This window comes from Aulonocara sp. 'chitande type north' Nkhata Bay, linkage group LG7 (assembly GCF_057382095.1).
Source record: "Aulonocara sp. 'chitande type north' Nkhata Bay isolate Kocher_YH1m ecotype deep benthic linkage group LG7, A_spYH_male_GT1.1, whole genome shotgun sequence".
NCBI lineage: Eukaryota > Metazoa > Chordata > Actinopteri > Cichliformes > Cichlidae > Aulonocara > Aulonocara sp. 'chitande type north' Nkhata Bay.
The window spans coordinates 34,565,031-34,592,818 of NC_141350.1; the positions used below are offsets into that span (position 1 = coordinate 34,565,031).

At 39.9% G+C, this 27,788-nt stretch overlaps 2 protein-coding genes across 2 annotated transcripts; one reads left to right on the forward strand and one right to left on the reverse strand.

The window, feature by feature from the left end:
- Positions 1 to 3,555: 3,555 nt before the first annotated feature.
- Positions 3,556 to 16,898, reverse strand: LOC147325593 (AN1-type zinc finger protein 5-like). Its single transcript, XM_086300164.1, has 6 exons — positions 16,686 to 16,898; positions 11,013 to 11,199; positions 10,766 to 10,910; positions 9,450 to 9,553; positions 8,925 to 9,053; positions 3,556 to 4,703 (listed from the first exon to the last, which is right to left on the reverse strand). The coding sequence occupies exons 2-6, from the start codon at positions 11,167 to 11,169 to the stop codon at positions 4,555 to 4,557; spliced, it is 684 nt and encodes a 227-aa protein (XP_086156290.1). The 5' UTR covers positions 11,170 to 11,199; positions 16,686 to 16,898; the 3' UTR covers positions 3,556 to 4,554.
- Positions 16,899 to 20,059: 3,161 nt separating this feature from the next.
- Positions 20,060 to 24,151, forward strand: ccnb1 (cyclin B1). The gene is made up of 8 exons (XM_086300165.1): positions 20,060 to 20,216; positions 20,478 to 20,606; positions 21,564 to 21,860; positions 21,946 to 22,104; positions 22,209 to 22,445; positions 22,535 to 22,675; positions 23,328 to 23,438; positions 23,513 to 24,151. Exons 1-8 carry the CDS (start codon positions 20,196 to 20,198, stop codon positions 23,615 to 23,617), a joined length of 1,200 nt encoding a protein of 399 aa, XP_086156291.1. The 5' UTR covers positions 20,060 to 20,195; the 3' UTR covers positions 23,618 to 24,151.
- Positions 24,152 to 27,788: the final 3,637 nt, after the last annotated feature.

Sequence of the window (27,788 nt, forward strand, 5' to 3'; positions counted from 1 at the left end):
TAACTTCTTCTATAGTTTATACTGGCTGTATGTTTATGTTACAATAAGAAGCCCACACTGGAGCTCCAGGTCTTTGTTCACGTTTTACTCCTTAAATTATGTCTACTGGGCCACCTGGTGGTGGGTCATGATAATACAAGCAACTCAAATCCTTAAATATGGAAGTATATGTAAATTAATATGAACTAAGATTTGATTTTGAGATCATGTTAAGTATTTAAATGGTTAATCAAACTTCATACAATGTGAGGAATTACTCACTTTTTCTTAGTTTCTGTTAACCTGTTGCTCTTAGGTTTTTGCTATATTGGCTGAGAAAGGCTGGTTGATTATAGCAAAGGTCTGTCTTCACGTCATCTCATCTTGAGCTGAGGTGAATATAAAACAGCCTGTAAGTAAATGAACATTTTCTGTATTTTATTATGAGGAAAATTTGGGTTTATTAGATTTCTAAATCACTTTTTCACTCTTTTCTCCTTTTATCTCCTTTGTCTTGGACATTTATACTTTCTTTAACCAACTTCAGTTATTTCTGTGGAACCTGAGAGCCAAATAAGACGGCCACAGCAGAACAGCGGCTGAATCCAAAAAACAATACGCAATAGTAATAACATTTATGCTATAAATAATCTCCTGGAGAAACAACCATGTCATCGCCCTCTTTTATGGACATACTCAGACTGCAGGAAGGCCAGAGGACAGTGGTCTGTGTACACTAAAGACAGCCCTTCTGTTCCTGTATGGTAAACACAAGTGTTACGTAAACCCGAGAGCTTCAACTGGGTCAGCACCCAGTTGTAGGCAAATACAGAGGAGGAAAGTACATTTTGTAATTACACAAAATTAAAAAAAACTTTTTCAAAAATACCTTGCCTAGTAAATTAAAATTGTTTTTCTTCCCAGTGAATTTGCACTGACTGTTTGAAGATTACTTTACTGCAGTTAACACATGAAGTGCCCAGAGGAAGATAACAAGGAGACATATTAAAAAAAAAACAAAAAAAAAAAAAAAAACCTCAACTCACTCTATTATTCTGGATAGAGATGAGAGCCTGTGGGGGTGGTGGGGAACAAAAGTGTACATGTTGCTTTCTTGTGCCTGATAAGTGAGTACACTCTGCACTTGTGGATCAAAACAGGGAGCAGGTGTCATAATGTGACCCGAGGCCAGCGCTCACTGAAGCAGGCCCTGTTGAGTCACATGGAAACGACAGCCTGCAGCCTGGAAATGTCAACTGGATGTTGTGTGCATGCCCTTTAGGGGGAAATGTTACAGTAGTATCTCAATTTTTACTAAAGAATGCTGAAAATATGTGAAAAAATGTTCAATAATTTATTCATTGAGCAATATAACATCTCTAGAGACAGTTAAATGCAACTTCCACTCACTTACAGTTGATAAATACACCAATCCAAAAAAAAAATAAATAAAAAAATCCACACATAAAAATGAAAGAAATATTAATTTTCTTTATTGACATGCCTCGTGTACAGTTTCAAACATTGGTCCTGTGAACAGCATGCTGTAGCTCATTACTGTCACCAGGGGGCCAGTGTCACAAACAACCAGTCTGTGGACTATCAATGGCTCAGTCACAGTAGAGCAAGTATCCCAAAAGTCTCACTGTAAAGAACAAATCTTTGAGCTTAAAATGTAAGAAATGAAGGTGTAAAATTGGCAGCTCATTGTCCAGACTGTCCTGGAATTATAAAATGGAAGGTTTTTGTTACTTCAGAGTTCTACATTTTTATTTTACTTTTTTTGTTAAAACAAGACAAAACTGAAAAACACAAATCGGGAACTTTTCTGTTGTTTAATTATCCATCACTCAGTGACTTTGTTGTAATGATCAAAGTTCTTTAATGGGGGTAGGGGACTGAAACTCATGAAAATACTGTTAAAAAGTCCTACGTGTTTGTGTATTTATTACGCAAAAACATTTATTCATACATGTGTAATGACAAAGTTGAATCCTAATTTTCTAAGGTTTCATTGTGAAATGCATGCTCAACTGGGTTAAGATCAGGTGACTGAGGTGGCCATTTAACAATGTTGTTCTGGTACACGATCTGTCCAAAGAATGCTTTTGCAGAACTATGATGGCTGTCTTAGAAAAAAAATTTCTTCTTCTTTTAGCAAAGTCCAATCAACCCTTTCTATTCTTGAGACTTATGAATAGCTTGCACCTTGCAGTGAACCCTCTGTATTTACTTTCATGCAGTCTTGTCTTTATGGTAGATTTGGAAATCGATACCCTGACCTCTTCAGGTATGGATATTGTTAACTTGGCTTGTTGTTGTGAAGGAGTTTCTCATCACCACGGAACTTATTCTGGGAACATTTCTCCAGTACTTTCTTTCTCAGGATGCACAAAACCTTTCCCTTTTATAATATTTTGGCAATTTATCAGATGGGTTGGGTTTTTCGGCAGCTTTTTATCATTTTATCCAAAACAAATCTCAAGCCACCTTCACCCCATTCATTTAAACAGGTTGCAGTATCTTATTGCCGTTTAATGGTACCAAAGTTGCCTTGAAGACGGCAACTGACAGCAAGTTGATGCAGACCATTTTTCCACCCAGTCTCCAAACATCATTTTCCCTAGTGATTAAGGATAAGTGAGTGTCTGTGCTGTCTGTGCCTTATAGGTAAAGTAGGTAAATACCTTCACAAACAGCCACAAAAGCAGGACTATGAGCAGTGTAGCTTTAATAGTATTTATTAAAGTTTGTTTTCAAGTCATGTCTGTAGTTTTCTCATGCCAGTCACTGTAGTCTTAAAGAAGTCGAGTCACCTTCTTCTCAAGCTCTCAAGATAATAAAACCGGAATTGAAAACTAAGTATCTTTTTTTGTAATTTATGTGATGATGATGGGTGGTATCAAGTATCAGGCCCAGGTCCAGAATTAGCACAGGAAAGACTCCTATCCAACCCATGGGATGTCTTTAGAAAATGTGAAAGAACATAAAATGTACATACTTTATGGACCATCTGGAGAAGCTAGATGTGCTACCAGGATTTTTTCCTGTAATTTGACACATTTCTTACAATTTAAGCTCCTGCACAGACATGCTGAAAGATTTTCCATTTACTACAGCAACATTTCCTCATGATGTGGAAAAATTAAGATTTACTTCTAAAACTGCATTTATATTAAGATATCTCAGGGATTAAATTTGTACTTAAACTTAGCTTCCCTTAGAGAAAGACAACCTTCAATGCTCCAGCCCACAAGATCAATCTGAGTCTGAGCCAGGAGTCTAGCATGCCTACCTTACAGTATGCAGACACAGTTATGTCAACCTCTCAGTCTCTAATATTACTCCAAAGCTTCTTGATGCAGGTCACTTTGACAAATTTGATCAGACTAATTTTTTGTACATTTCACGTTAGTTACCTAGTGATCCTTGTGTATGGACAGTCCGAATTTTTCTTATTATGCTGGCTTAACGTTAACAGGCAAGTCTTGTTTGGGGGCTTATTAACCCCAATCCAGACTTTAAGCTAAAGTATGAAAGACAAGAACAAAATGACGAGCCGTGACCTCCTTACCGTTTAGTGGTGAACATAATTTATTTACAATCGTACAATTTATTCTGTATTATTAGAAGATTAAGCACACGACAGTGTATAAATAAAGAGGTTTGTACAAACTTGCATGACTGAAAAGGGGTCAAAACCAAGATGATTAAGCAGCCTGACCAAAAATCAACTGAAATGGTAAATTATTGATAACTAACTTCACTAAATCACTACCTCATTCAACACTCCCAACACTGTCAATTCAACTCACATTAAAAACATGAACAAAACATTCAATAGTGAAGTAAGATGATTATTGAAGGAGCTAAACCCTCCCAAATGTTTTAGTGTATGACACACTAACCAGACATCCAAAGAAAAAAATATATATAAAAAAAACAAAACAGAAATCAATGTGAGAGAAAACGGTCCAACTACCTTAGGTTTCTGGGAAAGAATATGAGCCAGAGAGAAACAAAGTCCAAGAAGATAAAAACTTACCAAACTCTGGCAAGACGGGAGGGTTAAACACTGACTTCACAGAGCGACGGCTGCAAACGGAAAAGCAAGATATCCATTTTGCTACTCAAGCCAGCAGAGAGCAAGCACAGCTGAGAAGTCCCAGAGTCCAAGGCCATCACAGCCCCATTCCACGCGAAGTTCAAGCGATTTCAGGAGGATCACAAAAACCGGCAAGGTAGGTTTTTTTTTTTCCTCCCCCCTTCACTCTAAAGGGTAATCACATTTTTCTCCAACATCAGCCGGTTACTGTGACACAAAACCACCTCACTTCAATCCCAACATTTCTTTAGTTCAATAAAATCCTGTTAAAGTGTTTAACTCACACACAAATAAGAAGCTGAAAACGTGAACATCCATGCACAGGGGGCCCCAAAACACCCTGATGTGTAACAAAAGAGAAAAAAAAAAAAAAAAACCAAACAAACAAGTCCTTTGGGAGGAAAAGTTGGGCTAGAGTCCATTGTCTGAAAGGCGATCACTTCCAGGCTTCAAAGTCAAACTCCCAGTTTTCATATTCTCTGGATCTTTTCAGCAACTACAACGGGGTTCTCCTTACGGATCTTTGCGGCAGCTTCAGCTTTATAGTCGTATGGACAGTTGTGCTTATCGGAGTAACGGTGAATTCCGCAAAACAGATTTCCACAGCGACAGTCAAAACCTGAAACAGCAGAAAAGGAAAGGAAAAGGTCTTAGAGGATGAGGCAGGGGGGTAAAAAATGATACCAGAACACACCACTGTCTTTCACAGTTTTTTGATTTTACACTTTTTTTTTTCTCTTCACTAAACCCGGACTTTTCCAAACAAAACACAAATCTTAAAGTCAACCTGTTCTGCTCAGTTCCATCTCCATGTTTTTATTCTTGGACTCAACTTAAGTTGTTTTACGTGGCTTGCGGTTCAAAAATAATCCTGATTAGTTAAGCCTGAGATGCTTGATTTGGATTTTCTTTGTTGCAGCCTCCTATTTCTTCATTGTCTTCATCAACTGGTGTCTTGGTACATCTGGTGACCAAGTTCCCTCTAAGCTGCGCGTGTGCGCACAAAAAAAATAAGAATAAAATCCAACCTGAATTGAAATTAAAATAAATGTGTAACAATTCATTCTGTGCCGTTTTGCAGTGTGAGTCAGTGACAGGTGACTGGCTGCTCCAGCCAATAATGTGATTCACATTCGTATATACGCAGCTAAATAAAGTCGTTGACAGGTTATGACAGCGTCCTTATGTGCCGCCACCAGTGTTTTAGCTAGGAAAGCGGTGTGGCCAATGTGGAGTGAATACACGCTAATGACAACGTGTGCAACCACTGGAGATGTGAGCAGGACAGACGGAAAAATTGACGGAAAAAGTGTGGACTTCAAACTAGGGCTGTGCGATATGACCAAAATCTCATATCCCGATATAAGACATCTATCATCCCGATAATGATATCAGGGCTCTAGAGTGCGACCAATTTGGTCGCATATGCGACCAAATTTTTCAGTGGTGCGACTAAAAATAAATATTTGGTCGCACAGGTGCGACCAACTGTTCCGGTAACAAAAAAAAAAAATCTCTGTAACTCTCCGTGTGGTCAACAACAGACACACATTATGCCCCTATCGTGGACTAAACCAATCAGAGATAGTCAGGGGCGGGACCTCTCTGATTGGCCGTGGTCCAGTTGAAAGTGCAGGTGGAAGAGAGAGGTGAGTAGCTTGAATAAAGCGATATCAATTCATTAACGGATTCCACACAAAGACCTAAACACAGAGCGGACCCAACACATCAGAATCAGCTTCGTCTTTCTCGGCTTTCTCACCCGACGGCCTGAACACGGACACGCTGTCGGAGCTTAGCGATTCTTCGGGTCCGCGCTGTGTTTACGTCTTTTTGCGCTGATTCTGAGCTGCAGGTTTTGCCTCTCTCCAACCAAAATTCACCGAGCCTGCAGCAAAAGAAGCAGCAAACTGCGCTTCACATTTGATCAATGTCGTCATGAATTCCCTCTGACTTTTGCTGTTTTGCTTCCACCACGATAAAAATCACACTTCCTGCACAGCTCTCTCTCTCTCTGTACTTCAAGAACAGTTTCCCGTCTCAAATCTGTTTTCTGCATTATTCATTCGCTTATTACCCACCAGTCTAGCGTTGTTTACAGCGCTTTTTCTTTTTTCACTTAAATGACCTCGGACAAGAAAGCCTAATTTCTGCTGTTCAATACTGAAGAAATTTAAATTTCTTAAAATTATGCAAAATTGCAGAATATTTTTAAGGTTATCTGCTATAAAAAAGCCAGACCAGGAAAATCTCCTTCATGTTTTCCTGTGTTTTATTCTCAGTTACTTTCACACAAAGGCATCTGCTGTGATTTTCACAATTCTGATGAAGTCTCATGTGTATCAGTACTGATAAATGATCAGAATTATAATATTTCTGACTGTCTGAGGCTAAATTGAATCAAATCAGGACTTTGAGAACCGGAATTGAATGGATTATAGAAATCAGTGATGATACTCAGCCCTAGTGAGCAGCCTAGGCCTGAGAGAAGTGGATGTACTGTAGCTGTGGGTAATAAGAAAAGATGAAAAGAACTATTGATAACTTTTTTGTTAAGTTAAGGCCTGATCTGTCTGAAATTCATAGCCAGTGCTCTGACACGGTGCCATCAATATTTGAATGCTGAAAAAGCACAGTGTATCCAGAAAACACATTATATGCTGCAGTAAATGCACTGCCCAAGTGTCCCCTCTCCCCACGGCCTTTCAGCAGCAGACAGCAGCAAACAGGTCGTCAGAGGAGGCCAAGATGATGATTACGTTTTTAACATTTTCTACAATATTGACAAAGCACTTTAAGCACAAGTTTGTTAGTTAATAATTTAGAAATTAATATTGTCTGTATGGACTTCCCCCCCCCCCCCAAAGAAAGTGCACATGTAAAACTGCGGTGTTAAGCGATGCGGTTGAAAAATTTGAGTGCGCCTAACTTTTGTGCCGGTACGCCTAAATTTTTAAAGTTAGGCGTACCGGTGCGCCCATGTCAAAAAGTTAGTCTAGAGCCCTGGATATAAATCACAAAAATTTAACATTTTCTGTAAATTCTGTGAATCTCGGGCAGCTCGACTTGCGTGAAGTGTTTTCAGCTGGGCGTGGTATGCCTGGAGTCCAGTGTTTTAACCGATGCATGAAACGATTTTAGACATAAGTTGTAAAGGCCGCAGTTTTCTTTGTGAGTATTTATTACACAGTGTGTAAGCGATCACTTTCTAACACAACACCTGGAGCTAAGTGGGCAAAACAATCGCATGAGTGCTGCTGTTTGACTGAGGAAGAATAAAGTAGTCGTGGTAAACCAATCACATGACCACTTCAAGATGACAAAGCAACAAGGTGATATAGTTTTTAAATTGTGTTGATAGGCCACGCAAAACCAGAGTCAAGATAAATATATACGCGGGTTTTTTCCTCAATAGTTTTGTAACGTTTACCGTCAGGACATTGCTAGCAAGCACTCTCTGCTTATGACGAAGAAAATACAAAAAACCCCCCAAAAAAACCCTGCCCTTTCGTGTTGGTGGAAAAATGCACCATATTGACCATTCAAAAAAAATGATATGGCAACATGACGTTTGGTTGTTTAGGACGAGGGGGGAAGACTGCGCACCCGCCAGAGAGAGAGAACGAGAGAGAGAGCGAGAGAGCACGCGAGCAACTTTTGAGATGTGAGAGATTTGTGACGTTTTGTGTGTGTAGTGTTGTGGATAGTTTTGTGTTGTGTGTCAGAACAATGAGGCGACTGCTGTCTCCAGGTAACAAACAGGAGTGATACACCTGCTGCTGTCAGACCTGCAGGTATCAGGCTGTGATGTTCTCCTTTATAGTGGACAGAAATTATTTTTTTGGAGTGGCACAAATAATTTGTGGCATCTTATTGAATGCAGAACAGCTGATCGTTATACAAATAGTTTGAAATGGTTATTAAAAAAGGTAAAAGTTAAATGGCTGCAAACAACTTTGTTTGCAAAACTTGTCCATATGATTTTAAAATTGACAATTTATATTTGCATTTAAAGTTATGAAGTATGACTCAGTAAACATGTTTGTGGTTGTTACAGTAGAAAACAACTTTTTCTACTCTGATTTTATGTTTTTAGATCAATTGTGTTAATACAGTATGTCAAAATGAAAACATGAAAAGAATGATACTAAACACGGTAAAGTAAATAGTTTTTAAAGGTGAAATGTAGAGGAAAAATCTAAAGTAGTGAAAAATAGCCAATTATACCCTGGACCCCAGAGGGTTAAAAAAAATAAAAAATAAAAATATTAAAAACAGTAACTAATAGTTACTTTTGAAGTAATTAATTACTTTTAGAATCTTGTAACTCAGTTACTAACTCAGTAACTAGTAACTATAATTAATTACTTTTTCAAAGTAACTTACCCAACACTGTAAACGAGTGACCACTGTATACAAATACTGAGAAATATACAATTTGAAACCTCTCTTTTGCTCTGAGGCGCAGAGGAAAATATATCGACAAGACAATGAACATCATCTACAGATATGTTCGGTAAATGCCCAAGACATCTTGAGAAATGCAAATCGCCACTTGATTAATCCATTTGGTTGACTTGTTTTGGAAAACCGACAGTAAACAAGGAGCAAATATCACACCGGAAACAAAGTGCTATACAGGAGTTTCTCCACCGGAAGTAGAATATGCTAAGGTGCACATAGTCTATGCTGGTGTGACCACAGTGCACATGTCTGCCGTTGCTCACAATGGTCCAAGGGTCCGCGCAGGGAGTTTGTGTTTGCTCAGACATATGAGAAATTAGAGGGAAAATTGCTAGTGACTTTAAAAATCCATCCATCTCTTTGTGAGACATCTTACCTGTAAGGCCAACCTTTTTACGACACATGAAGCACCGATTCTTCTTGGGTTTGGGGGGCTCGGGGGATTTGGAGTCTTCACTGCCAGCAGTGGAGGGATGCGAGGCTGAGACGGCTGGCTGACTCACAACTGGAAAAAGAAGGAAAAAAGACTAGACTTAAACTAGAGCTAGGCCTTCGTATAAAGGTTTGTAAACTGGGTGGTGAAAACACAAATATTCACCATTTCTTTCATTTCTACCTTAAATAACCTCATACTAATGACACGTTTCTCATTTCATGGTAAAAATAAGGGCAAAAGCAGAACATAAATCTGTTAGTCACACTTTTCCACCCTCAGGACTGAACACTCAGTAAAGTGGTTGTCTGTCTATGTGTTAGCCCTTTGACAGGGTGGCGACCTCTTCAGGGTCCCTCTGCCTCTCGCCTTATGACAGCTGGGATAGACTCTAGGCTCCAGGCTCCAGCCAGCCCCGATTCAAGAGAATGGATGGACGGAGAAAACAGATCCATTTTTAGTGCCCACCTGGCTCTATGAGCTCCACTTTACTGCCTGACGCTCCTTTCTCTTCAGAGGAGAGACTCATCTCAGTCATCTGTTGTGTTACAGAAATGGCAGGTGAAATCCCACTGCAAAGGATAAAAAAAGGAAAATAAATAAATAAACAGATTTAAAGTGGACCTATTGTGCTCTTACTTTCTGTCATGTTTATACTGGTGCTCATGCTATGTACGAGTAATCCCTGTACTAAACGCAGAAGTTTTTTTCTTCTCTTGAATCTCTATGACGTCACTTTAAATGGATATCCCCAGATATGATTTTTTTCAGGCAGAGAAATAGCCAATCACAGAGAAGTCTACTTAAAAGGAGAGGATCTAAAACTGCTCGTTTCAGACAGTGGGTGTATTTGTGAATTCGAATTGTGAATCATGCTAAGCTGCTCTACAGTAATCAAAAAATACATATATGGAAATAAGCAGAACAGGTCCGCTTTAATATTCCCATGTTCCATATATCAAACGTAGCATCTCAAACACAACACGTTTGAGATGCTACAAAAGGATCCATTGTTTTAGGGACAAAGTTTCTGCAGGTTTCCACAACTTAAATTTCCAAAGACCATTTTAAAAGCATTGTAAGTGGAATTTAAGCTGCAAATACAAGCAGCTGAAACAAGTTGCTGGGTTCAGTCTAAGAAACAGAAAATCGAAGCAAATTGGAGCAGAGCTGCTGCTTCTACGCGATTTCCTTTGGAGGTTTTCAGGGCATGCCCAAGCAGAAGACACTGAGGCAGACCCTCAACCCTCTGAGATGATTATACTTCTCATCTCAGAATCCCCCAGGAGAAATGGGGCTAAGGAGAGCGACAACTAAATGGTAAATGGCCTGTATTTGTATAGCGCTTTTCTAGTCCTTAAGGATCCCAAAGCGCTTTACACAACCTGTCATCCACCCATTCACGCACACATTCACACACTGGTGATGTCTTGCTCAAGGACACAACGACCGAGACTGTCGTTGTGTCCGGGGCTTGAACTGGCAACCTTCCGATTACAAGGCGAACTCTTGAGCCACGATCGCCCCAACGGAGAATACCCTGCTTAGCTTACTGCCATTCCAAGGTTAGATAAGCAGAAGACCATGAATGGATGAAACTACACACAGTCCTGAATGGTCACAAAATTATTGTACAGCTGTAAGAGACTACTGATTCGCCTGAAGGAAATCCCAGTTTTTACCTCTACATAAACCAAATCTTGATGGTTGCTGATGTTTTACATTCCTGCCATAGATGCCACTTCCTGTCACTGTTTGACAGGCACCCTGCTGGGTCCACTCACCTGAGTGCCTCTGTGGCAGCAGCAGCATCAGAGGCAGCGGCGGCCTCAGCTGCCACCTCTGCAGCAGCAACTGCAGCAGCCGCAGCATTATTCAGGGTGGCCTCTAACCTCTGGATTGCAGAAGCCTCAGCTGTGGAGCTGCTGCCTGAGGAGAAATAAATCACAGCATGCCACAGTGAGACACAGGGGATGAAGGCAGAGCAGCTGCACACAGACGAGGAGAAGAAAATAAAACCTGAGGTCTTACCCACTCCACTCAAAGAACCAACTCCTCCATTATTCTGTCGTGACAGGTGCTCCTTGTGGCACACGGAGCACATGCCGTTAGTCCTGGGGTTGCCATAAAAACCACAGCCAGTGGCACAGAGGATAGGAACTGGGCTTTGATTGGTCTCCTGGGCCATAGCGGTATTTCTGCCACCTGATGAGCTGACCTGGAGACAGACATACAAAAAATAAAAGGCATCGTTACCGCAGCAGAGTCACATAGCACAAAGACACTACTGAAGAGGAAAGAAATGACCATGTCCTGAACCTAAAGCAGTTATATTCACATCTGTACCTGATGTGTAGCCTTTTTATTAAATCACTGACTCAGTTGGAAGCTGTTCCAAATCAGCTGTCACGAAACCCATTATCACCATCAGCCTCACATGTTTACATCTCATTATGTGTAATAAACGCAATTATTCGTTATTCTTTTGGGGACATAAATTTTAAAGAGCAGCTAATCACTGAAAACCTCTCTCCAGCCAATAATTGAGGTTGTTGCTTTACTTTGTGCGAGTTTCACTTCAGTTTAGTATTCTCCCTGAAAAGTTAGCTAGTCGTGTGATTTATAAGGCTGCATAATATCTGGATGTTTGCTCACTGGACCCTCTGATATTTGCATTATTTTAATGTGAAATAAATTCTTAGCTTGTCCAGCTGATGTTTTACTTTATTAAGACACTTATTACATGGTGTTCTATTGTCATTTATTTTGGATTTTTATTTATTAGGTTCCTTCATCTTATTTTTTCTACTCATCCAAGTTAGTAACTAATTTGTGTATTTGACATTTTGAAATAAATTTTGAGTCATTTTACTTTTTAGCTATTCTGTTATAGGTCATGTGTGCTGCAACAGGAATTTCAACTTACCTATATATAGAATCTGAAAAATAAAAACTACAAAACAAAATGTGTGAAACTAAATATTAGTTTGTTCCAAAGTGGGTTCAAACAGGAAAGGGAGCAGCAGCAGTGTTCACAAGGAAGGAAGCTCAAACGAACATCAATCAAAAAAATAAAATAAAAGTACAAACTGTGACTGCAGTGGAATTTTTATTGTTTTTAATCCCCTATTTTCACGTCACTGCAAAAGAAGAGGTCTTTCTCTATTGTGACTTTACTCCACTTAAAAAGGGCTTAGACAAATGACTAAAGACCACCACAAACATAAAAAAAGAAAAAGACAAGCCCACATTTTTTGACGCTTCCCCAGTGACAGTACACAACTACAACATGTAGATTTTTCCCTAAGCACCTACGCATCATTACCTCTGGCACTTCAGCCACTTTTCATACCCAAAAATAAAAATGAATAAAAACCCATGGGAGATATCCTACTGCTTCACAAGGACAGCTTTCTCTGTCTTTGCTATGTTTAAGTGTGAGCGAGAAGCAAGGCTTCAGAGTGGCAGTGAGAAGGACTACTGAGACCTTCTGTTGCTTTTAGTTTTCCTCTGACTGACCATTGTAGCTTAAATCACAGTATAACCATTAACTAATATGGACGGTGATTATTAACTTTAGATTACATCAAACCCCAAAGACAATGTATAATGACAAATAGTGATATAAACCCCAACTATGAATATTTTTTGTACTAAAACCCCTTGACATACTAGTGAAATTTACTCATGAAATCTTCACTCAGATTTTAATCTAATAAAATAATGCCCATTAAAACTTGACTTACTTCCCTTTCACTGGAGCTTCAGGGGACACCTCACTATTTTCTAATAATAAAATTGCTGAGGTGTAATCACATGACCTGAGCCTCAAGTGCCATGAACCAGATAACAGTGTTGAGGCACACTGTCAACAGCCTTGGTTAGAAATGTTATTTATTTAGTGTGTAAACCAAACAGCATTCTTGACCTTTGCTTGAAAAGAGTGCAGAAGGACAAAAAAACAATAAAAAAAAAAAAACAAAAAAAAAAAAACATCTTTAATCAGTGCTCAGACTACACAATGATTTCTGTTTCAATGGTCGCTCCGTCAGAAAATCACGTCTTCCTGACAAATGAATCATGTCTGTGGCAATAAATGGTATTTGTGTGTGCCCACACAAACCTGTAGTTGAAAAAATTTATGCAGGACACCAATGTCTTCTACAGATGGTTGAGGTCCAATTACAGTAATCACCCTGAAAGTATGAAAATCCTTCAACAGTACAAACTGAGCCCAATCTAATGGGCAAGGTTAAACTGCCCATGCAGGTACTGTAAGAATTTGCCAAAAGTTGCCAACATCAGCATTGCTGGCATCAGCAGCATTGCATCCTTACAGGTTAAATGTGCAGCTATGATTGATGGTCATTATCAAAGTTTTCTTGACCAACTGGCTCGTGACAAAGCATTTCCAAATTATTCAGTAAAATGAATCAATTTAAAATAAAAATATAAGCATAACTAAATCAGAAACCTTAAACAATTCAATGACATGAATAAAGCCAAATGAAACCCAAGTGAATTAAAAAAAAAAAAAAAAACACTAAATAAAACAAAAAAAGAGAACACGCAATAAAAATGATTAGATAACTTCTTCTTACCCAAAACTGAAAGCAGCTTGCTTCAAAATTACCGTAATTGTCGGGCTATAAGCCGCTACTTTTTGCACAAGCTTTGAACCCTGCGGCTTTTAGTCAGGTGCGGGTTTTCTATGGATTGTCCATGATTTTTGTCATATCGTAAGACGATTTGTTTTGTTTGTTCCGCTGTTGTACGGCACTACGTTGTCTGGCGGAAGGGCATGTGATCAGACACACAGTATCGGGGTTCAAGAGTGGTATGTTGGTCACGTGTCCATCCGCCAGGCAACATAGTGCTGTACAAGAAAAAACAAACTTCAAATTAACGCTACGCGTTCAGCGGGAGTCGTGGATGACGAGCGGCGATAAACTTGTGAAAAGCAAGTTATGCTCAACTCCACCGGTGGAACCTGACAGCGTGGAAAAGTGTGAAAACATCCATGATCACCAACGGATTTCAAAGGGCTGGACTGCTGCATGATGGAGAGGAGGACACCGCCACAGCCCTTCAGAGGGTGTTCGACTCTGACACTGACAACGAGGATTTCTTTGGTTTTGAAAGTGACAACGAATGAAAGAAGCGGAGAGTGGATGACGAAGCCACCCTGAGCCTGTTCGTATCCGACACTGGAGGAGAGGACTTTGGTGGTTTTAGTGCGCAGGAAGATGGTGGTGAATGACTTGACTTTTCTTCTTGTTAAAGCCGTGTCACTGCACCTGAGCCTAAAAGGTAGTCTGAATCTATTTTTCTGGTGTGCTGTAGGTTATTGTTATGTACTACATTTGTTACTCATTTATGAAGCACAGTACATGTTTCGTACTTGTAATTACCGCTACTTGTACATATACCTAAAAAGTTATGCAAATATGTACCCATAACTTGTTTTTCAAAATATTAATAAAAGTGATGTCTCCAAACAGCCATCTCTTTCCTGACAATTCCCTTTGTGCATATTCTCTTACATATGATAAGTCAACATTGAAACACCTGCGGCTTTTGGTCAGGTGCGACTAATGTATGTACAAAACAGGATTTTCCACTGATTTTAGCTTGTGCGGCTAATATTCAGGTGCGCTTTGTAGTCTGGGAAATACGGTAATCAGAAGAGATCTCAGTTAAAAATTGATGAAAGGGCAGGCAAAAGAAAGTGCCAAGTAAAACACAATGAAATGCTAAATCAAATAAAAATGCTTTATAAGATGCTGAAAAATACTTTTAAATAATAAAGCTCACATAAGTTTAAATGAAAGTAACTATGGGTTTACTAAACTAAAGTCAAATATAAAGCTACATCTTAAACTCTAGATACCACATTATTAAATAATACTTTTTAAGGAAATAGCCAAATAAAAGAATGAAATGCTAAACTACAGAGAATTCAAGTAAAAAAAATCTAAATTCACAAAATACTAAAATGCTCATTAAAAAAAAAAAAAAAAAAATGCAGACTGTATAATAACAATGCAAACTCTCTTCCTCAAAGCTGAGAACAGCTTCCTGCCAGGCAAGTTTAGTCTAGTAAACAGCTGCAGCAGCCTTGTGATGACAATGATTTTTATAGGAAGTTGTGAAGATCTTGCTTCAGGGAAAATCAACTGTCTACAGTTACAGTTTATACACAGTGGAAGCAAAAGGGGAAGAATTCCCATCACTAAGTTCATATCCTGGTGAGTTACACTAGTCTTTCTCCTCTTCCCCAAAACTGTGGATAGTTACAGACCACTGCAATGTGCAGCTTCACGTGTGTTCATTGCAGTGTGACTACAGACTGCGGAGCTCCGCTTCCAGCCAGGCTCACATGGACATGTGCATGAGGGCTTTCCACTGTCACAGGAGTGCAATGTGACACACACACACACACACACACACACACACACACACACACACACACACACACACACACACACACACACACACACGTTACCTCAATACACCAAGGCTGTGAACACATCTATTTATAGACAACCTCAGGAGTGCTGCAACCAGAGCTGGAACCCTGGCTAAAATTTGTATCCACGTCAGAGACAAGGTTTCTCCTTAAACATAAGAACAGCCCACACACACTTTGCTGGAACATGCAGGTGGAGGAATTTAAACAAAGGGGTGACCATAAAAATTCATAACAACACCTGTGGATAACACAAAGAGCAGCTGGAGCACGTTTATCACCCAGACAAAAGGCGAGTCACTCCTCAGCCATACTTCTGCCTTAATCCCAGAGCTAAACACGCATTTATATATCCCCAAAGGGCTCAGTCAAGTGAGGAAATATCCTTCATCTTCAACTACTTCACAGCACACAAACAGGGCCACACAACCGTTTTACTTCTACAAATCCACTGAGTCATGCTAGCAAGCTAATGCACGCTGTTTGCGTTTTAACCCCCCTTTTAAAACCAAACATTTAACAAATAATTATTCCTCATGGTGTTTGGTAACACTGTGGGTATTTTTTTCAAGGTAAAGCTGTGATTTAAAGGGTTACATAGAAATACTAGACAGCATGCTCCTTGCTAAGTATGACTCTTCTGATCTCCCCGTTAGCATGCTAAAGGCAACCTGCAGCTAGCAAGCTTAGCGTGACTAGTTTGCTTTGTTCGCTCTTTTGTTGTTTGTTTAGAGTCACCACAAATTTTATAAACAGAAGTCTCTACGATTCTTAAATAAGAGAAACAAGGGGACAAAATACACACTAAAAATAAGTGTTAAAACATCACTGCTAATTAGACACAACCTAGGGAAATTCAGATGCTACTGCGAGCTGCGGATAGATTTAAGTTGAAAAAAGGAGATTTTTAGAAAGGAGAAAGACCGGTTTTTAAATAGCTGTAAGGTTAATGCCAGGTTTAGCAGCTATATAGCCTCTTAAACCTATTTAACGTGTAGTCTTACCCTTGGAAAACTTTTTAAGGACACGTGTTAAGCAGTCAGACAGTCACTCTTTAATCCTCACTAATTAAGCAAGCCAATTTTACACCAACGTCGACGTTACTCGTTTCGGAAAATGTGCTTTTTAAACTGGTTGTAGCTACAATTAGTCCAAGACTGAGACACTTCCCGAAACAACTACTAAGTAACTAACTAACCAGCAGACTGCGGTTTAACTACTCGGTGTTATCTTACCTTTTCGTGCCAGAGAAACGCTGTTTTGTCGGCTAACAGAAACACCTGGATTTCTCTTGGAGCTGACTAACTAGGGCCGTCTAGGTTTAATCGTCGCGTGTGCCCGTTTCTTTTCGGTCCTCTCTCCGTCTGGGAGTGATGTTAGCTGCTCCCGCTGACGTCCTCAGTGTAGGAGAGGTAGTGGCATCTGTTTAGTTTTACGTGTTACGTTTGCGTCCTCTCTGCCTTCCGGTACACGTCATGAAAATTGTGATCCTCTGATTGGAGGGCATGGTTGTTGGCGAAGAGCCACTAAAGATTTCAGGACAGCAGTCCTGGTTTCTACAAACATACCTTTACCCCACATAAACAAACATCTATGTAGAAAAACAGATTTCAAAACATCAACACGGCACTAAAAGTAATGAGATCAGACAAAAACAAAACAGTACAAAACTTGGCACATCTACATTGAGTTCCACAGGTGATGCTGTAGTGTTTCCAAGGGAGAAGACTGGTCTTGACCAACATTAAAAAGACCACTTTGGACTCTTACTAACATACATACAGACAGATCCGGTACACTGATGACACCCTCACACACCGAGGAACATGTAGCAGTTTTTGTCAGAAGTTTAAATACACAAATTATGAACATGAATGTCAAGGTAATTTTATGCTTTTAATGACTTATTTGAACTTTTTTAATTTTACAATGTAACTCTTTTTGTTTAAAAATTAATAACTGGGTTCACAAGTTTGAATTTATTTTATATTTAAATTCACGCAAGATCACCACACTACACTAGCAAGGGAGGGCCTTACTAACAGCAGAGATCAACAACCCAGCAATGAACCTTAGCCACCACCTTAAGTGCTGGCCTGCTGATGAAATCCTTTGGAACAGGTTGCTGCTTGCTGCTTGCTGCACGTTCGTTCAACCAGAGGCGGTAACCACTGTCCCTCCCATGAACACAGACGCAACCTACCATAACATTCATGACCATAATGAGCACATGTGGACTTCTGACCACAGCTGCATGTAAGAATGTTGTTCATTGGCAACAGCTCAGAATTCAACACTAATTGCAGTAATCTCTGGGAAGTCACTTTCTTTTTCTGTGAGTGCTGAAATTCCAGTCAAACACTCAGGAAAACCACACGAGCATGATAACCAATCAGGGGTGCATGCTGAGGCCTCTCCTTTACACCGTCTTCACATATGACGGTGTGGTCTCCTTATAAAGTTTGCATATGACACTACAGTCATTGGGTTGTTTGCTAATGGAGAGGCGGTGACATAGAAGTGTCAGGCCTGGCGGTGTAGTGTCAAGAAACAATCATTCTCTAAATGTAGATAAGACCAAAGAAATGATTACACCACTGAGGCAGAGATAGGGAGTAAAAACCTTTTAATTTTTCTCTTACTTGATCTCACAACACTCGGCAGCTTCTGAAAAATTCTTAGAAGGCTGATGGAACTTTGGCATGTCACCCAGAAACGTTTACACAGTTGTAGAGCTAAGAGCGTCATCGCTGCCTCAGTTACAGTGTGGCGTGGAGGCTGCATTGTTCAGGACAGGAGGGCTCTCCAGCGTGTGACAAAAACTACACAGTACGTCACTAGAGCAGCCTTCCCATCACTACCACTCTTTCTTGAGTAGAGTGCAAAGTACATATAAGGTTACTGGACTTTTGGTGAGGTCCCATTGTGATTCCGGCTGCTCAAGAGCCCTGGGTCTTTATTGTATTTTTTTATAATGGGTCTAATGTTTTCAACTGGCACCTTGCCTCAAATGACCTCAGCAGCTCACAGGACAGCATAGTGGGACATTGTTTTACAGAGTTTCACACCTTGGCACCAGTGATGGTAATAGTCCATCCCTTTTTTCACACTAGGGAAACTCACATGACTGATATCGCCTCAACAACCCGAAGGACGACCTCCAAGAGAACAAAAACCATCCTGGATCAAACCACTGGGATTCTATGTCACTTGTTTTAGAACTGAAGAAGCCTCTTGGATGACCAATAAGAAGCCCAGTTGCCTTCTTTTCAAGCACTTGAGACTACCATGATATGGATGACTTGTACCCTTCTTTCATGATAGGGCTTTAACCTGAATTTGTGGATGAACTGTGTTTACAGACACTGATTTCTGGAAGTGTTCATGAGTTCCTGCAATGATTCCCATGGCAGAATCATGCCTATTTTTATGTGGTGCTGCTTGAGGGCCCAAAGATCACATCTATTCAATATTGATTCACAGCCTTGTCCAGTGCCACAGACATGAGTCTGTAGAGTCTCTGAGCTTTTTCATCATATTATAGTATGCACTGTAACTTAAGTCTGAAAATGCTCCACAATTTGTAAATGCAGTTTGCTGCACATTAGTGAACCTGTGCCCATCTTTACTTCTTTGAAATTCTACTTCTCTAAAATGCTCTTTTCATACCCCGTCATGTTACTAACCTGTTGACAACTAACTTTATTAACATAAAATCTTTCCATAGCTGTTTTTCCAGCCTTTTGGTGTCCCATTTTTTTTGAGACGTGTTCCTCCCATCAAATTCAAAAGAACTTTATTTTTTGGTAAAATTGTATGTTTATGTTTCCTGTGTTCTGGTGTAAATATAATATGGATATCTATGATGCGCATCTTATTGCATTCTGTTTTTATTTACATTTTGCACATTTATTTATTTTGTAATTTGGGTTGTAGAATGCATTTTCTTATTGCCAAGGAAACAGGGTCAACTTTACATTTATGTATCCAAGCAAAAAAAGTAGAGTGTATCTACTTTTTGCTAAGTGGATATGTTTTACTTGGTGAACAAAGGCATTTAAAGATACATGGAGATCTAAAGAGCTAACTACTGTAGCTTATTTAATGGATGACAAAAGTAAAGTGTTATATCGTGAGTTATGTGAGAAATTCCTTTTGAAATGTAGACTTTTAGAAGCTATAAAAGAAAAATAAAAGCAAAAACAGCCTTTATCGTTCAAGAAGGCATTTTTACTCTTAGGTGTCTCATGTACTAAGGCAGCTCTGTATAGCAGAAATGGACTTTTATTACATTAAATGAAATAACAGAGCTTAAAAAATATAATGTTAAAGAAAGTCTATCATACTCAAAATGAAAAGAATTGTGTTCTGAACGAATTTGAGGCAATAGAAGTTAAAGTATAACGATAAAATACACTTTAAGATTTGATTCCTCTCCCTCTTAAAGTGACTTCTTATTAATTTATTTACTTACTTGAAATGCAGCGTTAGAGAAAAAGCGTATAAAAACAAGCAGGACGTAAAAGGAAAAGGAAATGAACATCAAGAAAACAAATCACGTGACCATAAGTTGTCCGGGGAACGCATTTCAAACAGGTGCGTTCGACCAATCAGACGCCCAGAACAGTCTTAGGTCAGCGAATCAGCTTCCAGCGAGCGAGGATTTAAACCTCGCTCGCTGGAAGCTGCGTACCGTTCTCCATTACGACTATTCCCCTGTTTGCTGAAGCATCGCTTGTTTCGAAATGGCTCTCAGAGTGACCCGGGTAAGACTTTATCATCTCTATTTGTTACTTTTTTTAAATCATTGAATCTGGGGAAGCACTTAGCTTTTTCTTTGTCTTTTTCGCTTAAAACCCCCTCAAAACGTAGCTATAGCCGTCGTTTCTTGCTTTGGGATTTCTTATCATGGAGCAGGTCGAGAGTAAGGGTTTGCGCTTAAGCCTCTTTAACTAAAAGATAAAAGCGTACAAACTGTTATAATCATTGTGATTTAACATTATTATTATTATTTTTCCTTCCTGTAGAATCGTTTGGCTTCCACCAAGGTCGACCTCGGTGGCAAGGCCTGCTCTGTGTCTGGGCCCACACAGAAGCCCCGAGCAGCCCTGGGGGAAATTGGAAACATCGCAGTTAACAAAGACGCACAGAAAAAGGTAAACATTTCATCCCGTATTAAATGCTTTTCTGTTAAATCTATGGAAAACAGAATTATGCAGTGAAATCATATGGGCATAGTGGCTTCCAGCTCTGATCTCAAAACGGTTAAAATGGCCCGAGTGGGGCCACACTTGCAACAACTGGCACAAAATGCTGAATTGAGTCAAAGCGTTGGACAAGGTAAAACTGGTTTACAAGTTTGTTTAAAAATTATAACGTCCTGTTAGGGTATGAAGGTATTCTTTTAAGCTTGTTGGGGTTTTTTTTTTTTTCCACCTCCCTGGCACACTGTGCCTTGACTACACATGGAACCAGTTATTAGTCAGCATTTAGCCTCTTGCTCTAAAAGAAGCCTACACATTTTCCTGCTTTAGATTCTAATTTAAAAAAAAACAACCTTATCTCAAACAGAACAGGAAAACCCCTGAGAGTACAATGTGCTCAGATTGACTAAAACTGACTTAACTTGGTGATGTAGGTTTAAGTGCTGTTTAGACTAAAATTCAGTGTCTAGGTCAAGTTTTTATTTTGACCCTAGAGAGCACATGAGGTGGCTACAGGACTGCTGCTTAAATGGAGGGGCATTGATAACAAGAGAACTCACACTTGAGTGTCGCCCTCCTTTGGGCAACATTAAAATGGCAGCATAGCATACCTGCAGGAGTGAGTTAGCATGCTTCCTGCTGTGAGTTTCCAATTAAGAATGCACAGGGGGGAAATGCACTTAATGGGTTGTAATTTGTCTGGCAAGACTGAAAGCTCTAGACAGAAGAGGAGCTGGGGCTGAGATTGTCTAAATGAGGCTTAAAATCACTCTGGGAAGTGATCTCTATTTGAAAGTTAACACTAAATTGGTCCTATGTTCAGATTTTTTTTTTTTTTTTTTTTTTGGTAACGTGTCTACCTAGACTATTGAGTTTTCTGGCTTTAACATGCGTTTTTTTTCCCCTTAGACTGTAAAGACTGAAGCCCTCAAGACTAAAGTTACAACCAGAGCTGAAAAGGCTGAACAGACAAAGCAAAAAGATGTCATCCCTGTTAAACCTGAGCCAGAGGTGCAAGCCCCACCTGAGCCAGCCTCTCCCACACCAATGGAGACCTCTGGCTGTGAGCCTGCTGACCTATGCCAAGCATTTTCAGATGTCATTCTGCACACTGCTATCAGAGATGTCGACGCAGATGACTATGACAACCCCATGCTCTGCAGTGAATATGTGAAGGACATCTACAAATATCTCCGCCAGCTTGAGGCAAGCAACTTAAAATAAAGGAATTTAAAGTGGGACTATTGAGCTACTTTCCCCACAGACCACTAACCATTTCTTGTCTGCTCAGGTTGAACAGAACGTCAGACAGAACTATCTGCAGGGTCAGGAGGTGACAGGCAACATGAGAGCCATTCTCATTGACTGGCTCGTGCAAGTAAATCTGAAGTTTCGTCTGCTGCAGGAGACTATGTACATGACCGTGGGCATCATTGACCGCTTTCTTCAGGTGAGTGAATCCTGGTTCTCCTAACAAAAGCTGTTAGTCCTGCAATACACCAGTCCACCTTTCATGGTTTTCATCTCACTAATGGCAACTATACCTCCCAACAGGACAATCCAGTACCCAAGAAGCAGCTGCAGCTTGTTGGAGTGACTGCCATGTTCCTTGCGTCAAAGTATGAGGAGATGTATCCCCCAGAGATCTCAGACTTTGCCTACGTCACAGACAAGGCCTACACCACAGCCCAAATCAGAGACATGGAGATGACCATTCTGCGGGTGCTGAAGTTCCAACTGGGCCGTCCTCTCCCCCTGCAGTTCCTTAGAAGGGCCTCCAAAATTTATGAGGTTTGCAGCATATCTTGTGTCACAGGAATTGCTGATGGGTGACAGTAAGTGTTCGTGCAGCAACTTATTCCTCGTGCATGTCTTCACAGGTAACTGCTGAGCAGCACACTCTGGCAAAGTATCTCCTGGAGCTCACAATGGTTGACTACGAGATGGTCCATTTGCCACCTTCAATGGTGGCAAGTGCTGCTTTGGCACTCACCCTCAAAATATTGGCTGCTGGAGAATGGGTAAGTGCATCTGAAGGGTCTCAAGAGTTTTGGTGTGTCTGTAAGAAATTAAAGTTGTGTCCTTGCTAAAAGTTCCTAGTGGTAAAAACTAGGTCTGAAGTATTAGTGTCCTTTCTTTTCATAAGAAAGGACCTATGAAGCAATGTCAAGAGTGATCCATAATTGAGTGCAACAAATGGCTGCCATAAAGCTGCAGTGCAGTTGTTAACTTGTAGCACTTCCTGGCAAGTTTAATAATACTGGTGCAACAGAAGCTTGTCTGACCTTTGCTTACCCCAGACTTTAGAGCTGAATCTATGCAGAACATAAGTGGCTGACATGATTGTCATAATCTACACCTGTGCAGGTAATGGTTGCAATATTGCAACCATAAGTTTTATGAACTGTCATGGGAATTGTTCATATTTATAAAAGGACTCCTTGGATGAGTTTCAATATCAAAAGGCTTTGCTTTATGTGAAGGAATTGTCAAATATGTTTGTACATCTAGATCAGTAAATTCAAACTGACCCCTATACCTGATTCACTGAGTGAATGAGTTGAATGCAGAGAGGAATTTCACCACAAGGATCAAAGTATACATATAATAGTGTGACTCATGCACATTTTGCTCAGCAAATCCTGCACAGATGCCTTCAAATTGTCTTTCCAGGATGTGACGCTGCAGCACTACATGGACTACACAGCAGAGAGTTTGATTCCTGTTATGGCACACATCGCCAAGAACGTTGTCAAAGTGAATAATGGGCTGACCAAGCACATGGTAAGCTTCTTGTACTTCAAATTTTAACTAATGTTAAACTTGACAAGACCTAACTACACTGGTGTCTTCTGCAGGCCATCAAAGGCAAATACGCCACCTCAAAGCAGATGAGGATTGCCAACATTTCGCAGCTCAAATCATCAGTGGTTAAGGACCTGGCAAAGCAGGTCACACAGTGAGATCAGTGTCCTTGGCACCATGTGCTGATTTGTACAGATGTAAATTAACTTTTTAACCTGACCAAGGATCTGCACACCAAGGATGTCACTAGTTTAGTACTTTTGTGTGTTTGGGGGTTTTTTTTTTTTTTTTTTTTTTTTTTGTGGGGTGTGTATTTTTACAGCCTGCCCAAAGCACACCACAAGTTAAGTTTGACCTGAGCTACAAAATGGCAGTTAATTCTTCTAAGAGTGACAGCTGGGCTACATGATCAGACTAGTGCAAGGCAACCATTTTTGTTTCACTTATTCAAAAGTACTCAAGCACTAATCTTATTAGGCCTGAAGACCTCTGACCCTGCACCCCCTCTAAACTGCTGCTGGTGTTTAATCTAAAACTTGTGGTGTGAATTGTATGGTCAGCAATGTGACTTTTTAAAAATTTTTTCAGTGGATGTGTTGTGAAATGTACAGCAATGCTTTTTAAATCAGTTTGGTTTTTGCATTCTTACTATCTTGTTCTTAAAGGATTTATTAAATGGCTTTGACCAGAAAGCTGCCTGCCTTGTTGTTCCTTTTGATCTCCACTAGAGGCTGCTGTGAGACTGTTCAAGCATCTTAAAGCTAAAGTACAAGTGAGGTTGTCAAAGTGCCCACAATGAGAAATGTTGACTTTGCCCTGCTGTACTTCAGTTTAGAGCTATGTTAATATTTGGTGACAGTACAGCTTGCATCAAAACGGCTCTTTATGTAAAGTGTCCCTTCATGATGGCTTTTGTGACTTCAGGGAAGCTTAAAGCAGAACTCTGGGACTTTCAGTTCACGTCAGGTCACTTCCTGAGAGTCTTATTTTGCTTTAGGGCCAAGGGCTGTCCTTAGATTGGAGGCTAAAACGGGCACTTTGACTGGTAACAGACATCTTTTATCACCCAGAGGAGTCTTTACAGGTTATGCATATAATTTTGGAGGTAGTGCATGAGCATTGGGGCTCTAAGTTGGCACAATCATGTGTCTTTCCAACTAGGGGTGACCTGAAGTGTTCTCCAGTTGAAGGTGCAGTCTCGAAAGCCCTACGTTTGTCTCTAACGAGGGGAAACAAGACAAAAGGGCCTTCAGACTTGACTACATGCAAGGCTCTTTTCAACATGTTCTAAATGGGACGATGCACCAAGCCCAACACTGCTTTGCTTCTGAGATCTGACATAAGCGTGCTCAGGGTGGAATGTGTTAGCCCTGCAACAGACTGGCGACCTGTCCAGGGTGTACCCTGCCTCGTCCTAAGACAGCTGAGAGAGGCTCCAGTAACCCCCGACCCTGAAAAGGATAAACGGATGGCTGAATGAGAGACTAGTCCAGAGTGCGGTAGTTGTGCTTTTGGCAAAATTCTAATAAATCTGGGTTCACAGCTAGCAACTCTGCATCTCAAACCCTCAATCAAGAGCAGAACTGCACAAGCCTATACAGAGTTAGAATAATGGAGCCAAAGGGGTAACTTCTAAGTCCTAGAGAGAGAACCAGCTTTAATTGAGTGATGGTTCTCTACTGGTGAATGGTGCCTTTCACAGCTTTTTCACTGTAAACTAGCGTTTTGAACATCTGGATAAAGAACCAAGTCAGTTTATTTTGGATGTCAAAGCTAATGGCCGATGAAGATGCCAGTCTTTAGCTGAAACTGAACTAGGGCCCTTTTACTACTTATGCAAACACTGAGTTTAAACTTTGAAGTGCATTCTTTTTAACGGCCAGAAGGTGGCACACAGCCTTCCAGTGACCCCAAGGCTCCCTAGCTTTTTGACCTCAGCAAACACTTAACCGATGACTCCATGGGCTCAGTCATTAATCTGCAGTCTTACTGAGTCCAATTTGGAAATTATTCACAAGTCACTAGCTAATTTGAGTGCAGTTGCACAGTTCAGATCCACCCCTCAGTGATCACACCTGAATTCAAAACACAAAGGTAAAGACAGCAAAAAGGTGACATAGTTTCCTATGATATGTTCTGTGTGTACATGTGATCATTGTGAGCCAAAAGCTCAGACTACAGACGGTTTTCAATTCTTTTCATTTTTTTCTACTCCTTGACACAAGCTCTACTTGTGTGCTGTCCAAAATTTCTGTTTGCAAGGAGTAGCCCATCAGTAGGAAGATATGGCCTTCTTTCAGATAGATGTTGCATGAAGGGCCAGTATAAGGTAGTTTATGTGAATTATTTAAGATGTAAATGGATAATATTTATAGTGATTTAACAAAACATCTGCAAGCACACATGTAAAAATAGTATACAAGGCAAAAATGGAGTTCTATGTTATTTACGTTTTTAAATTAAATTCTTCAAGTAGTCTTCAGGAAAAGTTTTCCAGGTTTCTCGAGGGACATTTAAAGCCATGTTTGGATGTTGGCTACCTGTTGTTAGGGTTTTCCCTCCACCTCAAAGCCTCTTAATTGTGTGGCATCACAATATATTGTTTTTTATTCAGGTTTGAGTTCATTCCTAACTCACAGCTGTATCTTTTTAATTACGTAACTTATTGTTTCTGTTTTTTGTTTTTGCTCTAATTTAAATTGAGCTATGTGAGCTAATTTTGTTATATTTTACTCAGCTCTTCCATTTTATGCAAAGTAAGTTTTCTTGGTTGTTTGCATGCAAGTTTTTACTTTTATTGTATCTTTTTTGGCTTACTTTATAACTATGTTTTAATTATTGTACTTTATTTTACCATTAATTGAGCTTTATTTTGTCTTCCTTGAAAATTTGTTTCATTGTATTGTATTTTGTTGAATGTGATTTAATGTGGATGGTCCTCCTTAAGAAACAGAAGAGAGCATCTCTGCATGATGTTTATTTATAAGGTTCTTCTTTGAAAATGGCCCAATTATCTCTGCTCCCCTTTTACATTTAAATATAGTAGTTACAATATCAGGTCACAGGATATTAATAACATTAGCTGTGCCTGTCATTCACAGTGAGATTGGAGAAAAGTGAGTTTAAATCCTCCGCTGTCTACAAATGGAATGAATGACAAATATACTTCCTCTGATTTCATTAAAACATTATAAAATGTTATGTTTATCTATCTTTATGCTGTCTGTAAATTCAGTCTGGATTGAAATGAGAGACAGTGTTTATTGCGCAAGTCTCTTTTGAAAAAGAGATGTGGACCTTAATGACACTATTGTACTTTAAATAACGGTAAATTACAGAACTCTTCCCTGTCCAGGAAATTGCTGTGAATCATTATTACAGACTTCCTTCCTAAGAAGCCGGAAGATCTCATGTAAGGTGTAAATTTGAAGACTCCTCACAGTAATTGCATAACATCAGGACACGTGTAGTTAAAGCTAATGGACAGGACAGAGTGGAAGCTATTATCACAGAAACCCATTCACAGCTGAAACCCTGGGGAACACCCCCTGCTTCATCAGTCCATTCATCCTCTTATCCTCAGGGAGATGTCCAAAGATCATCTGCCATCTGTATGACGTAAGGCACTCTGTACATCATCAAGATCATAAGGCCATCACTGCTACAGGCTTGCTGGATAACAGCTTGACTACATCTGTCGCAATACAGGCAGCAAGACCGGAAATCATCTGCTCAAAGGGGAAAAAACATATTACACATTTTGGGAAATTGGTTTTATTGTAGTTCATGTGCAGAGTTCAAAAAGTGAAATATGAAGATTAAGGTCCTTTAAGGTACAAGAAAAAAAAAACCTCAACTGATCTGAGAACCCAAGATGTACATCTGTTTCCTGACATAATGACATACAGGCTGTAATCCTGACACCTTAAGAGCACACCCCCTCCATCCATCTAGCCCTGTAGCCTCTGTTTTCCACAGAGACACATGATAATTAGTCTCAGTTATCCTGAAAAAAGCTGCCTTTTAAACCCGCAGATCAAACTGAGCATTCAAATTTTAAGGCTGAGGTCACAACTGGACAGCCATATCAGTTTACGGGACAGATTCCCCCTCTGCAGGGCTTTAAGCCCTACACTTGCAGCTGCCTGGGACAGTATTTGGCATTTTTCAGCGATATTTTGTTGTGTGACATTATTACAATGGAAAGTTGGATATGATAGCTCTTGTATTCAAGGCAATTCAGCCACTGGCACACTGGAACACCATGCTTGCAAATAACCCTAAAAATGTTTTATTTTTATTTTTTTTATTTTTTTTTACCAAAAACTA

Excerpts from the sequence above, each read along its gene's own strand:
- LOC147325593 (XM_086300164.1), bottom strand. The coding sequence starts at position 11,169 with ATGGCCCAGGAGACCAATCAAAGCCCAGTTCCTATCCTCTGTGCCACT. Across the intron at positions 9,554-10,765 it reads GCTGCCACAGAGGCACTCAG|TGGGATTTCACCTGCCATTT; the intron begins GTGAGTGGACCC and ends TATCCTTTGCAG. Across the intron at positions 9,054-9,449 it reads AGTGGAGCTCATAGAGCCAG|TTGTGAGTCAGCCAGCCGTC; the intron begins GTGGGCACTAAA and ends TTCTTTTTCCAG.
- ccnb1 (XM_086300165.1), top strand. The coding sequence starts at position 20,196 with ATGGCTCTCAGAGTGACCCGG. Across the intron at positions 21,861-21,945 it reads AATATCTCCGCCAGCTTGAG|GTTGAACAGAACGTCAGACA; the intron begins GCAAGCAACTTA and ends TTGTCTGCTCAG. Across the intron at positions 22,446-22,534 it reads GGGCCTCCAAAATTTATGAG|GTAACTGCTGAGCAGCACAC; the intron begins GTTTGCAGCATA and ends ATGTCTTCACAG.